We start from the raw sequence: 13710 nt of genomic DNA, 5'->3' as shown, positions 1-13710 counted from the left end.
TGCTCCATTTTATGCTCACGTGTGAACAAGACCTCGAGATACTTAAACTCAGCAACTTTCCTCCAACCCGAAGTGGGCAATCCACCCTTTTCTGGCTGAGAACCGTGGCCTTGGATTTAGAGGTGCTGCTTTTCTTCCCAGCCTCTATATGTGGAACACACCCTCTGGTCCTCTTTTTTGAAAATGGGGACTGCCTCCTCAGTTTTCCACTCCAAGGGCACTGCCCTCGATGACCACACAATGACACAATGAAAGACATTCCATGTCCCAACAGCTAGCTTCACCAACCGCGGATCGAACCGCCAAGGTCTCTGCCTTTGTCTGTCACCCAGTCCACACTGGACCGGTCCCCTTTGACTCCTCCTGCAGGTGGTGGGCCCACTGGAGGACAGACCCATGACCTTGCTTTGGGCTGGGCCCAGCCGGGCCCCATAGGTGAAAGCGTTCACAAACAGGCCTCTTCCTCGGGCCATTTCCCAAGGTCTGGCACCAGGGCGGGGTCCAGGCAGGGTACACTTGTCCTTGGCTTTGCTTTCATAGAGGTCTATGTGAACTGTGCTTTGTCTCACCCTTCGACCAAGAATAGTTTGTCTTGGGAGATCCTACCATAGGCAAACATCCCTTGACGACATAGCTCCTGGGATCATAACGGCACTCAAACCCATTTCGAAAAGGTGGCAGTTCATGGAGTCTCTCAACATCATTTCACTTAATTTAATTTGATTTGTTTTGAACCGTCAGTTACTCTATGCCCTTCAATGAAATAGTAAACTATGACTATAGTGACTATAGTCACTATATAGTGTATAAATTTGACCATTAAAATTGGACGCAGTTTGGCTGATTGGAAATAGTGACCTATTACCAACTCATGAGATCTTTATTCTTTGCTGTTTTAAAAACAAGGAGACTGAATGAAAGAGACATCCACATGCTTAAATCTGTGCAAAAAGTGGAAACAGTATTGCTGAAGAAATACAAAATTAATTTCTTATCAATTTATTTATTTATCATTATTACAACTAAATAGATTTTTTTTCTTAAATTTCACAGGCACAATGGGTCACTGGCTAGTGGGGATAAGGGTCGCAGAAGAAGTCGTCTGGCCCTCTATAAGAGACCTAAAGCCAACGGTGTCAAACCTGATGTTATCCATAATGTTTCAACTCCTCTGGTGTCAAAGGTAAGAAGTGCGGATAATTACTGTTTAGTTTTGTCATTCAATTAGAAGTGGATGTCAGATGCTGTCCCTGACCCAAGCAGAAAGGAACCTATGAGTCTATGTAGGGCGGCACGGTGGTGCAGTGGTTAGCACTGTCGCCTCATAGCAAGAGGGTTCCAGGTTCGAATCCCGGTCTGGGCCCTTCTATGTGGAGTTTGCATGTTCTCCCTGTGCCTGCGTGGGTTTTCTCCGGGTTCTCCGGCTTCCTCCCACAATACCAAAAACATGCACATTAGGTTAATTGGCTACTCTAAATTGCCCCCTATGTACTAGATAAAAGATATAAAGTATTTATAAAGTGACAGTTTCTTCTGTAACAACAGCACATCAATTTGAAAACTGGAAGTATATTAGGAAATATATTAAAGAAATTAACACAGTGGTAAACTAAATGATAGATAGATAGATAGATAGATACTTTATTGATCCTGCAGGAAATTCAAGTAAACAGTAGTAATAATAGTAGTTTTAATAAATTCACTTTTAACATCATCTTGTAAGTTGAGTACTGTTGAAGTATTCATTGCAGGTGTCTGCAAATGAGAAATAAACATTGATTTTAATTTTACATTTCTCTAATGGTTGGTGGCCCAGTGCTGTTTAAATAATGTGAAGATGAACTCACCAAACTGTTTATTTTAATGTATTCTCTTGTCTAAACTCTTTTATTTTCAAAGTGAAAATTGTTAATTAAAAGATAATGAAAGTGATGAGTTAGAATAAGCAGCCACTGGCAGTTTGAACCACCACAATATTAAAATCAAAAATCAACCTTGAAAACTCATATTAGCAGGATCATCTTTGTGATTATATTTTCTTTTATCTACATAAAAAAATAAAATGGTTTGCCAAGCATCATCAGTAGATAAAATTTGATTAATTTATTTATCCAGTATATCTGCAGATGATCATATATCTGAAGCACTAATAATGTTCCCATCAGCCTTACCTGTACTTTGTGTTTAGTGCTGTTTACCAAATGTTAGCATGATAACTGACTTGCTGATATATCAGTTAGCTCAGCCAACAATTCAGTTTCAGTCTGTAAGGGGCTCACACAGATCACAAACTACAAACCTGAAGCCCCCTACTCCATTAATGATCTGTGCCTCTTTAACCCTCTGAAGTCATGTATACTTGTCAGTTGTTGACTATTTTTGATTCTAATTTTATATTTCAACTTAGAATTTTTTTTTATCTTGCCATTTTGGAATCATTTTTCATCAGCACAAGCTCACAAGTGTGATTTACTGTTGTTTTTTTCATTTTGACATACTGTATTGACACACTGGACCTAAAATCACACAAAACTCTAAAATCCGACTGGGGAAAATGCGCTGAAATGCGCTGAATGAAGTGCGCTCAATGCGCTGGTGTTTACTGCGTCTTCTTGCATAAAATGCGCGCCCCAAACGCGCACCAAACGTGATGGCAATGGTCATGAAAAAAACAGTGCGTATATTTTTTATCATAACTCGGGTTTTACTTGACATATTAACAAAATTTAAAAACTGGTATATAGTTTGAAGTGCCCACTTTCGACACAAAAAAAACTGAGATTCAGCGAGGCTGCGTCTTGCAGCTACGTCGTCTTAAAGTGGTCTTGTGATAAGGACGCGCCGGCGCGTCTGTCGACTCCTGAGGGTTAATGAAATGAATGAGTCATCATCGTTTTGAAAGACAATGGGACACTTGTGATGGCTCCAGCCCACAAGCTTTACATCAACAACTTCAGAAGGTGTATACGCCTCCCCACAACTGCCCCCCTCAACCACAGCCACCACTACTGGCCCCCACCCCTCTACTACTCTCCATTCTGGAAAGGGACGTTAACAAGCTTTACCAAAGGCAGAACCCCTGCAAAGCACACCTGACTCTGTCTCATGATCTATCTTGAAGCACTGTGCTGATCAGCTGTCATTTATATTTCTCTGGAGACAGGCCACATGCTGCTTCAATAGCTCCATCATCAACCATCCATCCATCCATTTTCTATACCGCTTTATCCGTCAGGGTCGCGGGGGAGCTGGAGCCTATCCCAGCTGACTACGGGCGAGAGGCGGGGTACACCCTGGACTGGTCGCCAGTCAATCGCAGGACCAACACACAAAGACAGACAACCACACACTCTCACACTCACACCTAGGGGCAATTTGTAGTAGCCAATTAACCTAATGTGCATGTTTTTGGTATTGTGGGAGGAAGCCGGAGTACCCGGAGAAAACCCACACAGGCACAGGGAGAACATGCAAACTCCACATAGAAGGGCCCAGACCGGGATTCGAACCTGGAACCCTCTTGCTATGAGGCGACAGTGCTAACCACTGCACCACCGCGCCGCCCTCCATCATCAGACACCCATGCCAGGACACTGTTTGTAGACTTCAGCTCTGTCTCTTTTCCCAAATGAGTGTGTCTGCAGCCAAGCACACCCTGACTTCTTCTCAGACACTAGGCAGCACATGAAGCTGCCGCAGCTGAAGAAGTTTAGCCCGGTGAAGACAGTGATGGTGCATTTCTACACCATCCTCATCTGTTACATCACCGTCAGGTACACTGCTTCCTCTGCCAAGGTCAAGGACAGACTGCAGTGTACCATTGCTATCGCTGGAATCAGCCATCTCTCCACTAACTGTGTTCCTCCAGGACCCAAAGGCGTGCACATAAGATTGTGGTCAACCCCGCCCAACCAAATACAAACTCTCTGAGATGCTTCCTTCAGATAGAAGGCTGTGCTTCTGCTCCAGCAGGACCAAAACACCACAAAAACACTTCCTTCCTGACTGCAGCTGGCCTCATCAACAAAACCAGAGATGCCCACTGACACTAATTCTCACCCTGATCTTCTTAAAGCACTGCTGTCTTGTTCTTAAAATGTATTGTAAATACGGTCTGAATTACCATTTATATTGTAAAAAAAACAAACAAATAGTACCTTGACATCATTACGATCTCTCTATTATAACAATGCATCTGCTGATAAAATGATATCAGCCTTTATAAATTATAAATGGCATTGTCCATCCAGAACAGGAAATGTCATCTGGGTACATTTTTCTAAAGGCCAGACCTTCAGCTCTCCTTGTCACGTGACCCTGATAATGTCTTTTCCATTGGCAGGCACTCAGCAACAAAAGCCAGCACAGCATCTCCTACACACTGTCACGGAGCCACTCTGTCATTGTGGAGTACACCCATGACACCAACACAGACATGTTTCAGGTCAGTGTTTGCACACACACACTCACATGTACATACACATGCCATGCACACTCAGCATTTTAACTGTGTGACCTACCACAGAGATAGGATGTGAAAAGGCATACCGACTGCAAAAACATTAAGAAAAAAAAAAAAATCAAAAGTACCATAAATATATAAGAGAACCAAGCCAAGCTAATTGTGGCCAGTAACCACATCCACATTTAAATTAGTACTGGTTTAAATGTGACAGCTAATAAGATAAACAGCTGTTGTTATCCTAAAAATACTAGCAGTAATTATCAGCAACTGAACCATGTTCATGTCAATCATTTAAACACAGGCCTTTCTATATTGTGAAAGTAGATCATAGTCATGTTATATTTTTGTGTTCTGGCTGCATCTAGTTTCTTCCATCTACATCACAAGCCTTTAAAAAAATACTGTTAAAGTAGCCGTATACAAGAGAAACAATAATACCAGAAGCACTGGAGCTGTAGGTAATGATAATGATGCATCGTGGGAGATTCCCTTGGCAGTCTAAGCCTATAGCAGCATAACTAGGGGCCAGCCTAGGCCTGCCCTAACTATAAGCTTTATCAAAGAGGAAAGTTTTAAATCTACTCTTAAACGTAGAGAGGGTGTCTGTCTTCCGGACCGAAGCCAGAAGATGGTTCCACAGTAGAGGAGCTCTGGTTCCTGATCTACTTTTGAAGACTCTAGGAACCACAAGTAACCCCACATCTTAGGAACATAAAGCTCTGGTGGGATAATAGGGTAGTGTCAACTCTTTAAGATATGATGGCATCTGGCCGTTCAGAATTATATAACAAAGCATTAGTTCAACATTTTGGAAATTACACTTATTTGATCTCTTGCCAAGAGATAGATGAGAAGAAAGATACCAATCCCATGTTCATGTAGTAAATATGAAGTTACAGCCAGTAGTATGGTATGGTGTATGGTGAACGAGCTTGGCTAGCTCTCTCCATAGGTAACAAATTCCAACTATTAACAGCTTTACTAACATGTTAAATCTCACTTGTTTAATCCTTACCAAAAAAGTGTAAAAATGTCAGTCAGCCAGATTATTTCTTGGCAGTATTCAGGCAACCTGCCAAGACTCGAGGAATTAATGGTCCTTACTGTCAATCTGTAGTAGGCTATTTTCACGTTAAAATGTCTATAAACAACTTAACTGAAATTTGTAATGTTATTCAAGCTAATCGCGGGTCTCCTTTGATTGCCTGTTGCTATAACTTCCAGGAGAGAGCCAGAGAATAAGGATTTTTTCTTTTCTCTGAACATTTCTCACCTGAGTCATGTCAGATAGATGGGGTTGTTTGTTAATGAAGACAACATCTCCCATGATCCTATGCTATCTATGAGATGTTTTTAGTGAGAGACCCCTGGTGGCAGAAATTACATTGTGTGTAGTAAAAGATATTTTTCAAAGATTTCAGTTTGGAGTAATAAAGGACCTGCATGTCCCCAGTAACTGAGATTTTATGGATTCAATGTCCAGTCTGAAACACAAAGTGAGCATTTGTCTCCGCTGTATGCCTGAAATATGTAGTTTTCTATTGTAAGATCACAGGATTATAATTACTGTGTGGGCAATTACTTGATTATTCAAATTTCTGTTTGTTTTTGAATTAAATGAGATATATTTTTTTAATGGGTGTGCTTTGGAAGTGCTGATGGGTACATTTTTGTACTTTGGCCAGAGCCAAGCAAGCTGTTTCTTCCAGCCTAAGCTAGGCTAACCATGTCCTATCTCTGTACTGAATGCACTGCTATAAGACTGATATGTCTTCTCAACTGTCTTCATGAAGAAAACCAATAAGTGCATTTCCCAAAATGGTGAACTACTCCTTTAAGGTGTCTTTCAGATTTTAATAATTTGTAAAAAAAAAAAAAAAAAAAAGTAACTGTGACAGCAACCTGTGAAGTTAAAGAACAAAACACAGCAGGCACATATGCACATTTCTGTGTGAGTGCAAAGGTAACTGTGCAGATTTGCAGATTTGTCGAGAATACCACGTCAGCAAAAGAGAGAGCAGCGCAGTGAGGGCCTCAGAGAGAAACAGAGGGAGGGAATCAAGAAATATCAGCAAGAAGGAGGGAGACAAAAGACCGAGGAGATGAAATGTACTAGGGAAGATGAGTCAGACTTGTCTGCTCTCACTAGCTCAGCAGCAGTCTTTTCCCAACCACATTCACTCATCATCAAGGAGAACCATACAAAGCAATGACTCCAGCAGACAGAATCAACAGGATTCCAGTCCAGTCATCCACATATCTGGTCAGACCAACTTTACAACACACTTTCCTCACTTTCCTCTAGTGGTATCTGACCATAAAGGTAGTTTTAGTGTTTTTGTCCACATGTGGACATACATTTGTATCAGAGACAGATAGATGTTGGATATCTGTCTCCACCCAGGTACACCCAGAAGTGAATGTATTTCATATTGTTCTGCATAATACTGGATGGCACTGCTTCTTTCACTGCTTCCTTCACATGTAAATTCACTCTTTGGAAGTAGGGGCAGTTGGGCAGGTAGGGACACTCTGTGGCAGGGAGGCCATATTTTCTTGGGAAATGCTTGGTTAGTTGTTACAACAGGTCAGTGGCAGTAAATCTGTTTTTTGCTTTGTTGTTTTTCATTCATTGCATGTCATTAACTGCTTGGAGGTGACGTTTTAGCCATGTCTAAATAAAAAGGAACAAAATTACACTCTTTACTAATAATTACTTTTAAAGTAATTTATAACAACAACCATAAACAATAATAAAATAAGAATTCTTCTTTTATTATTCCTAAAAATATTAACAACGCATGTAATGTACTTAGTAAATAAAAAATAAAAATACGAGAAAAATACAGCTACAGCTCTAAACACCAGCAGAGTGATGTAGATGGCAGTAACTACTGTAAAAAATAAAACCAAATCTTTTTGATTTGACTATTTACCACTGTGCAAGTGTGAAAATATGATTTCTGTTGTTTAGGTGAGCCAACCTATTAAGTACAAACAATATTATGCTTAAGTATTGTTCATTATTGAAGATATTGATCCCTCTCTCTCGGTTCTCTCAGATTGGCCGGTCCACAGAAAGCATGATCGACTTTGTAGTGACGGACACAGCAGGCAGCAGCAGTGGCCAGAGTGGCGGTGCTGCAGGGGAGGGTGGTGGCGGAGGCCAGTCAGCCCAGAGCACCATCTCCCGCTACGCCTGCCGTATTATGTGTGAACGGAGTGCGCCCTACACGGCCCGCATCTACGCCGCTGGCTTCGACTCCTCCAAGAACATCTTCCTGGGGGTGAGTGATCTCCTTTGTGATTGCCAGGCTTCTTCTGGTAGTCTACATAGGGATTGGTAACCATGACAACCACGGTGAAAGTGACAGCAGGGACAGTGCTGTGCCACCCACGGGTGACATCATAGCTGTGAGGATGGGTGTTTGCACATTTAGCACATGTGACCTGGCCTGAGGAAGCATGGGAGGGGAAGCAGCAGTGTTCTCCACGTGTGGGTGTGTGTGTGTGTGTGTGTGGTAGGGAGTTGTTGGTGGTGTTAGTCATGTGTGTTATGAAAGTGCTGGGGCTGTAATGTAGTTCTTCTGGTCGCATGTTTGTGTCCAAAGCTATTGGAGAGATATGTGTCTGGTTACATAACCAGTCAGTGAACATGCTACATATTATAACATTCAATAAATCAGTATTGGAGCTTTTAATTTACTTTCCTAGTTTTACTTTTCAGTTATGGTTATATTGTACTTGACTTTGAGGTCTACACAGAAGAAAATAACACCGGAGTATCCCAGCACACCAAAATCAAGTTGTCCTAATGGCATAAATGATTTATAGAAACTAACTTTATTGATGCCGAGGAGGAAAATTGGATTGGTTGCCCAAACACAGGTCAAACTGGTCACAACAGACAACTTTTGCCTAAACTGTTGGCTTGTATACGACCTGTTCTCTTGTTTCTCACCATCTCTCACATTTGGAGTTATATTTAATCTCCCTCCCAGGTCTTTCATGTGTACAATACTGTCATAAGCAGTCTAGGCTACTAAAATAAAACCCAAAGTGTAATTAACCATAGTTTTCATGTTCATTAATGCTGCACAGTACATACACAATCGAGCCACCAGCAGTCCTCGTCTGCATGCTGTCTTACTGTATCTCCAGCTACAGGCAATTTATTAAAGTTAACCCTGAGCTTAGCCCATTTGAATATTGAAATGGAACATAAAACATGTCATTTTTTTCCAAATTAACCAACCATTATTATTTTTCCCCTCTGCTGTACATTTATTTTTCCATCCCCAGTCAGCAGAGCCTTCTTTAAAATATTTTAAAGATTTGAAGGCTTTCAAACCACTGCAGATTCTGCTAGGTTGAGGCGGTCTAAAACGTGACATCTGGGTACACAAAGCCATGCAAACCAATAATAGCCCTTTCTTATGACAGCATGACTTCAACCCATGCAAGATTCATCAGGACCCCCGACAACCAGGTCAGCAGTCAGACAGATAACGTCAGCAGCCAGTTCTGAACACACACAAACACACTCGCACACACACATGCGCGCACATACATCACGACTGAGACTTGTATAAGTCTCCCCTCAGCCATCAGGACTACATTTACAATTTAAATGTGGTTCACCTCCGAACTGTATGCAGTACACATAACATTGTCATTGCGTCATTGATAAAAAATGATATAAAGGATGACCTTAATTTAGTAATCCTTAAGATTTCCTTTACATGAGACCCCATATTTGATGCTGTGTATGGTCAGCATGATTTCATTATAGCCATTTACTACATTTGCACTCTGTATTTACATCTTTCATTTGGAGTATCAAATCAAAATAAGGAGTCTTATGGTTACACTGGATATTTAGGTGCTGAATGTTCCAGTGTTTTTACCAAGCTGGTCTCTAACTGTGTCTGCCTGGTGTTCAGTGTTTTTGTTTTGTTTTGTGCTTTTTGTTTTTAAATGAAGAAATTTGCTGTTTCATTCCATGAGAGCTAATTTGTGTTCATAATACATCCTTGCTGTCTCTCAGGGATGAGTTTATTCAGAGGCGTGGGTGTATCTCTGTGTTTAGTCACTACAGTAGTCATTCTGTACTGTGCTAAATATAGCAGCAAAGAAAAGCAGCGTTGGCTGTTTTTCTAGCCAGCCACCTCTGACATCCACCTCCACTATCATCCCTCTGTGCCTCCTCATCATTCCCCTCACTTTAAGTCTGCCGGTTCTGTGTGTGTGTTTGTGTGTGTGTGTGTGTGTGTGTGTGTGTGTGTGTGTGGGCGGAGCGGTTTTCAGGAGCGGGCTGCCAAATGGAGGACATCGGATGGCTTGATGGATGGGCTGACCACCAATGGGGTACTGGTGATGCACCCAGCAGGGGAATTTGTGTCTGAGCCGGCTCCGGGTGTCTGGAGGGAAATCTCAGTCTGTGGAAACGTCTTTGCCCTGAGGGAAACTCGCTCAGCTCAACAAAGGGGAAAACTGGTAAGATGAATGGGGGTTATGGGAAAATTAGTCCAATGTTTATTTTTAGATCAGTGTCCCTTTTCCTTATTGGTGCTTTTTTAATTTTGAACTAAAATAATCACTAATACCAAAATAAACATTTTATTTATTGTTGCTTTAGTAAAATGTAGCGTGTTTTTTAATGAAACCCCCCTCTCTTGACAATGGAGTCCTTATTTTCTACACAACTAAGTTCCAGTCTACTTTGGAGTGTATTTCCTTGCTAGGCCAGGACATGCACATGAATTGGAATGCCAGAAAAGAAAGGAGAAGAAAAAATAATAATGCAAATATAATGAACAATTTTTTTTCATTCACCTCAAAGAACTTATTCTCAATCAGTCTGTGGAGGCAAACAATAGCCAGAAAGCAAACAATACACAAAAATAACCAAGAGGTAGCTAGCATCAGTAAAGCAGTCACCACCACCTGTCAGAAAGAAGATGATGGCAATAATGGCAAAGAAGTTTTGCATGTATTTTTGTAGGAGAGCATGCATGCGAGCATATGTTAATTCAATTCAAGTTATTTATATAGCACCAAATCACGATGAAAGTTATCTCAAAAGTTATCTCGACACTTTCCAAATGTCAGCAAAGAGCAGGTCTTTACCATACTCGTAAATCTAGCCTTGAATATAGAGACTCATCTTTCAGTATATTTCATTGATATGAATAAAGCAGATATGAGAAGGGCCCTATCCGTTTCCATATTTCTGTGGGTGTATCTGCAGCTAGCTGATGATTTTTAAACATTTTTTTTTAAATCAATTTGCACCCCTTCATATTTTCTGTCTTGGCTTGAGACATCTTTCGTACTGTGGGATTCCCAGTCACCACCCACGGCTGAAATGACTGGTCTGATCATTTAAGAGTCTGAAATTGTATTGATGGGTTGACATCTAGTCATGGTAATATGTGTGTGTGTGTGTGTGGTTTCTGGAAACAGAATAATAATAAAAATATAAAGAATAAGAATACAACACAATCTGCAATGTCATTATCGCAATTAGCTGTGAGACTACAGTGTTGCTCACACTAAATGTCTCATAATACTGTCAAGCAAAAACCCGTTTCGGGACTTAACGAGGTTAACAACTACAACTGCAACTGAGTTCAGCAGTCTTCACGGGATGTACCACTTTAAGAGAGGGACTGGAACATACCACTCTTACGATGGGAGGAAATAGTCTAATATGGATTGTCCTTTGTAACAACACAGTTACCATTAACATGTGGATATCTTCACATGATAAAAAATTTGATCACACCTTTTATTTTGGAAACATTCACCTTCAAGTTCTTGGCTACCTTTATGATTAGAAATCAACCCGCTAATGTGTTGTCAAACACAAAGTTAAGCAGCTTAACAGACAAGGAGTGGGACATACAGTCAGCTGTGGAAAGTGATGTCAATCACTTGCCTCCACCTGACACAGGGGCTTTTGTCAACCCAACCTGATAGGTAGAGTAGAGCTTTAAGCAATAAAAAGAATCCTTACAAGAGTGACAGATGCCTCTAGCTACTGAAATACAAGCACATCCATGGAAGTGAGTGGAAGAGTTTGGTGGCCATTTCCATAGTAACTGATTAAAAAAATCTCTGGGAACACATCAAAAAAAGACAAATAATAATGTTTTAGAATATTCCTGTTAATAGATGATGGAAACACAAACTGATTTACATTGTATTTGGTTTAAAAAATGTTTAATCCTTACCTGACCGATTTGCAGACATACTGCTGGTCATGGTCTTTACAGGAAGCCACTTACAATTGAAGGGTGTCAACTGTGTGAACCATATCAAGTTGAGCACAGGACCATTGTGTGGCTGTTTGGAGAGGGAATGCCAGAATATTCCCTTGTATAGGCTGTACCAGTCCAGTGCCAAGTGTTCCCAGTTCAATAAACCCCACCAGTATATAAATAAATTACCATTTCCTCTGTCCTGACAGCCCACTGCTGAAAACGGATATCTTCTTATCTTTCCCCTGCTACTTTTCCATCTCTTCTCCTTTCAAGGTTGAAAATGAGTCAAACACGCTCCAGGACGGTTCTCTGATTGATCTGTGTGGGGCTACCCTGCTGTGGAGGACCCCTGCCGGACTGCGTCATACCCCCACCCTAAAACAGCTGGAGTCCCTTCGCCAGGAACTGAATGCCGCCCGGCCCCAGTGTCCTGTGGGCTTCAACACCCTTGCCTTCCCCAGTCTGGCCCAGCGTGAGATTGTTGACAAGAAACAGCCCTGGGTCTACGTCAATTGTGGCCATGTACATGGCTACCACAACTGGGGCTACCGCAAGGACAAGGGTCCTGCTGGGCCTGGAGGTACAGCACCAGCCAGCACTGGGGAGAGGGAGTGCCCTATGTGCCGGCGAGTGGGCCCCTATGTGCCGCTGTGGCTGGGCTGCGAGGGAGGATTGTACCTAGATGCCGGGCCGCCCACTCACGCTTTCTGCCCCTGCGGCCATGTATGTTCAGAAAAGACAGTGGTGGGGTGGAGCCAGATCCCGTTACCCCATGGCACCCATGCCTTCCATGCTGCTTGTCCTTTCTGTGGTACCTGGTTGACAGGGGAGCAAGGCCACATCAAACTCATCTTCCAGGGGCCGGTCGACTGAAGCTCCAAACTGGGAGCCACTCAGCGGAAAATGATGGTCGACTTGACAGAGATGGATATGCTGAATAAAGACTGCTAGAACAAAAATCTGAACACTCAAGTGTGGGATCAAAGAGAAGGCACTGATGACAAATATAAGAAAAAGACTGTTGACATGATGCAATAGTATATTGCCAAGGCTGCAAATGGAATGTGAGGTGTATGGAGAATATGTAAATAAACTGTGTTGAAATGAACTCACATGTCCTGACCATTTGTTCTCCTTTTTAAGCAGGGGCTTAATCTCAAACATAACGTATTCACCAAGTTTGTTTCTGATATCTCAGAGTATGATGGCATCTCTGAAAAAGAAGGGGCAAGAAACAAGAGAATCAGACATGTTGGAGGCCAACTTCAGTGTTAGACCGTACATAAGATAAATAAAATGGGGTTCCACTCGAAGAAAAACAGCTTCATAGACCTTGCAACTCTGCACATCAAACAGTCTGATTGATTTATCCAACTCCCTGTTGGTAGGCAGATTCAAAACAGGAACATTTTTGTGTACAGTTGGTATTAGTATATTAGTAAGTCTGTGCAGCTGTAAGAATTTTCTTGGGTGTTTTTTTTTGCCTGCATGCAGGTGGAGAAGCAAGTTCTCTGACCAGTTCAATGTGATGCCGTTGCATATGCACACCATTTTCTCAGACATCACAAGTGCACTCAAATGATTTTGATAATCTGTTGGCTAGTTTATAGATTGGCTGACTGGCCCTTGTTTCTTGACCCATAAGACTTTTTGTAGTACTGTCCCTGTGTTCCTGTGTCTTAGCAATAGACTTACTTAAGTATACTTAACAACTATAATGTAATTATACTGGTATAAACATAATTATCCTCTGTACCTGCACAGCCTCAACATTCTGGGAGGCTTCTTTGTCTGTTCCATATGTGTTAACACTCTAGGTTTGCATGTTGCTGGACGAATAATGACACCTCAGTCTATGAGAAGCTTTCTCTCTCTGTAGTTTCAGCCAGCATGCAGACTACACTGTGGTAAGCTGCAGACTCCACAGAATGTCTCTAAGCCTTGCTCCCAGTTTGCAGCGCCCCCATTGTGCTAAAAATA

At 41.7% G+C, this 13710-nt stretch overlaps 1 protein-coding gene across 2 annotated transcripts in view; it reads left to right on the top strand.

Annotated features, from left to right (window-relative positions):
• peli3 (pellino E3 ubiquitin protein ligase family member 3) overlaps nucleotides 1–13147 on the top strand; it is a 29352-nt gene extending 16205 nt beyond the window's left edge. For both annotated transcript variants that reach the window (XM_046380371.1, XM_046380370.1), the window contains exons 3-7: nucleotides 1054–1183; nucleotides 4343–4444; nucleotides 7528–7752; nucleotides 9773–9961; nucleotides 12004–13147. In XM_046380371.1, coding sequence (XP_046236327.1) covers nucleotides 1054–1183; nucleotides 4343–4444; nucleotides 7528–7752; nucleotides 9773–9961; nucleotides 12004–12603 — 1246 coding nt within the window. In that variant the 3' untranslated portion in view covers nucleotides 12604–13147. The remainder of the gene's footprint in view (nucleotides 1–1053; nucleotides 1184–4342; nucleotides 4445–7527; nucleotides 7753–9772; nucleotides 9962–12003) is intronic.
• Nucleotides 13148–13710: the final 563 nt, after the last annotated feature.

The sequence above is a fragment of the Scatophagus argus genome, chromosome 23, assembly GCF_020382885.2.
Source record: "Scatophagus argus isolate fScaArg1 chromosome 23, fScaArg1.pri, whole genome shotgun sequence".
NCBI classification, from domain to species: Eukaryota; Metazoa; Chordata; class Actinopteri; family Scatophagidae; genus Scatophagus; species Scatophagus argus.
The sequence above is the reverse complement of the archived record's forward strand: the minus strand, read 5'-3'. Positions and strand labels throughout refer to the sequence as shown.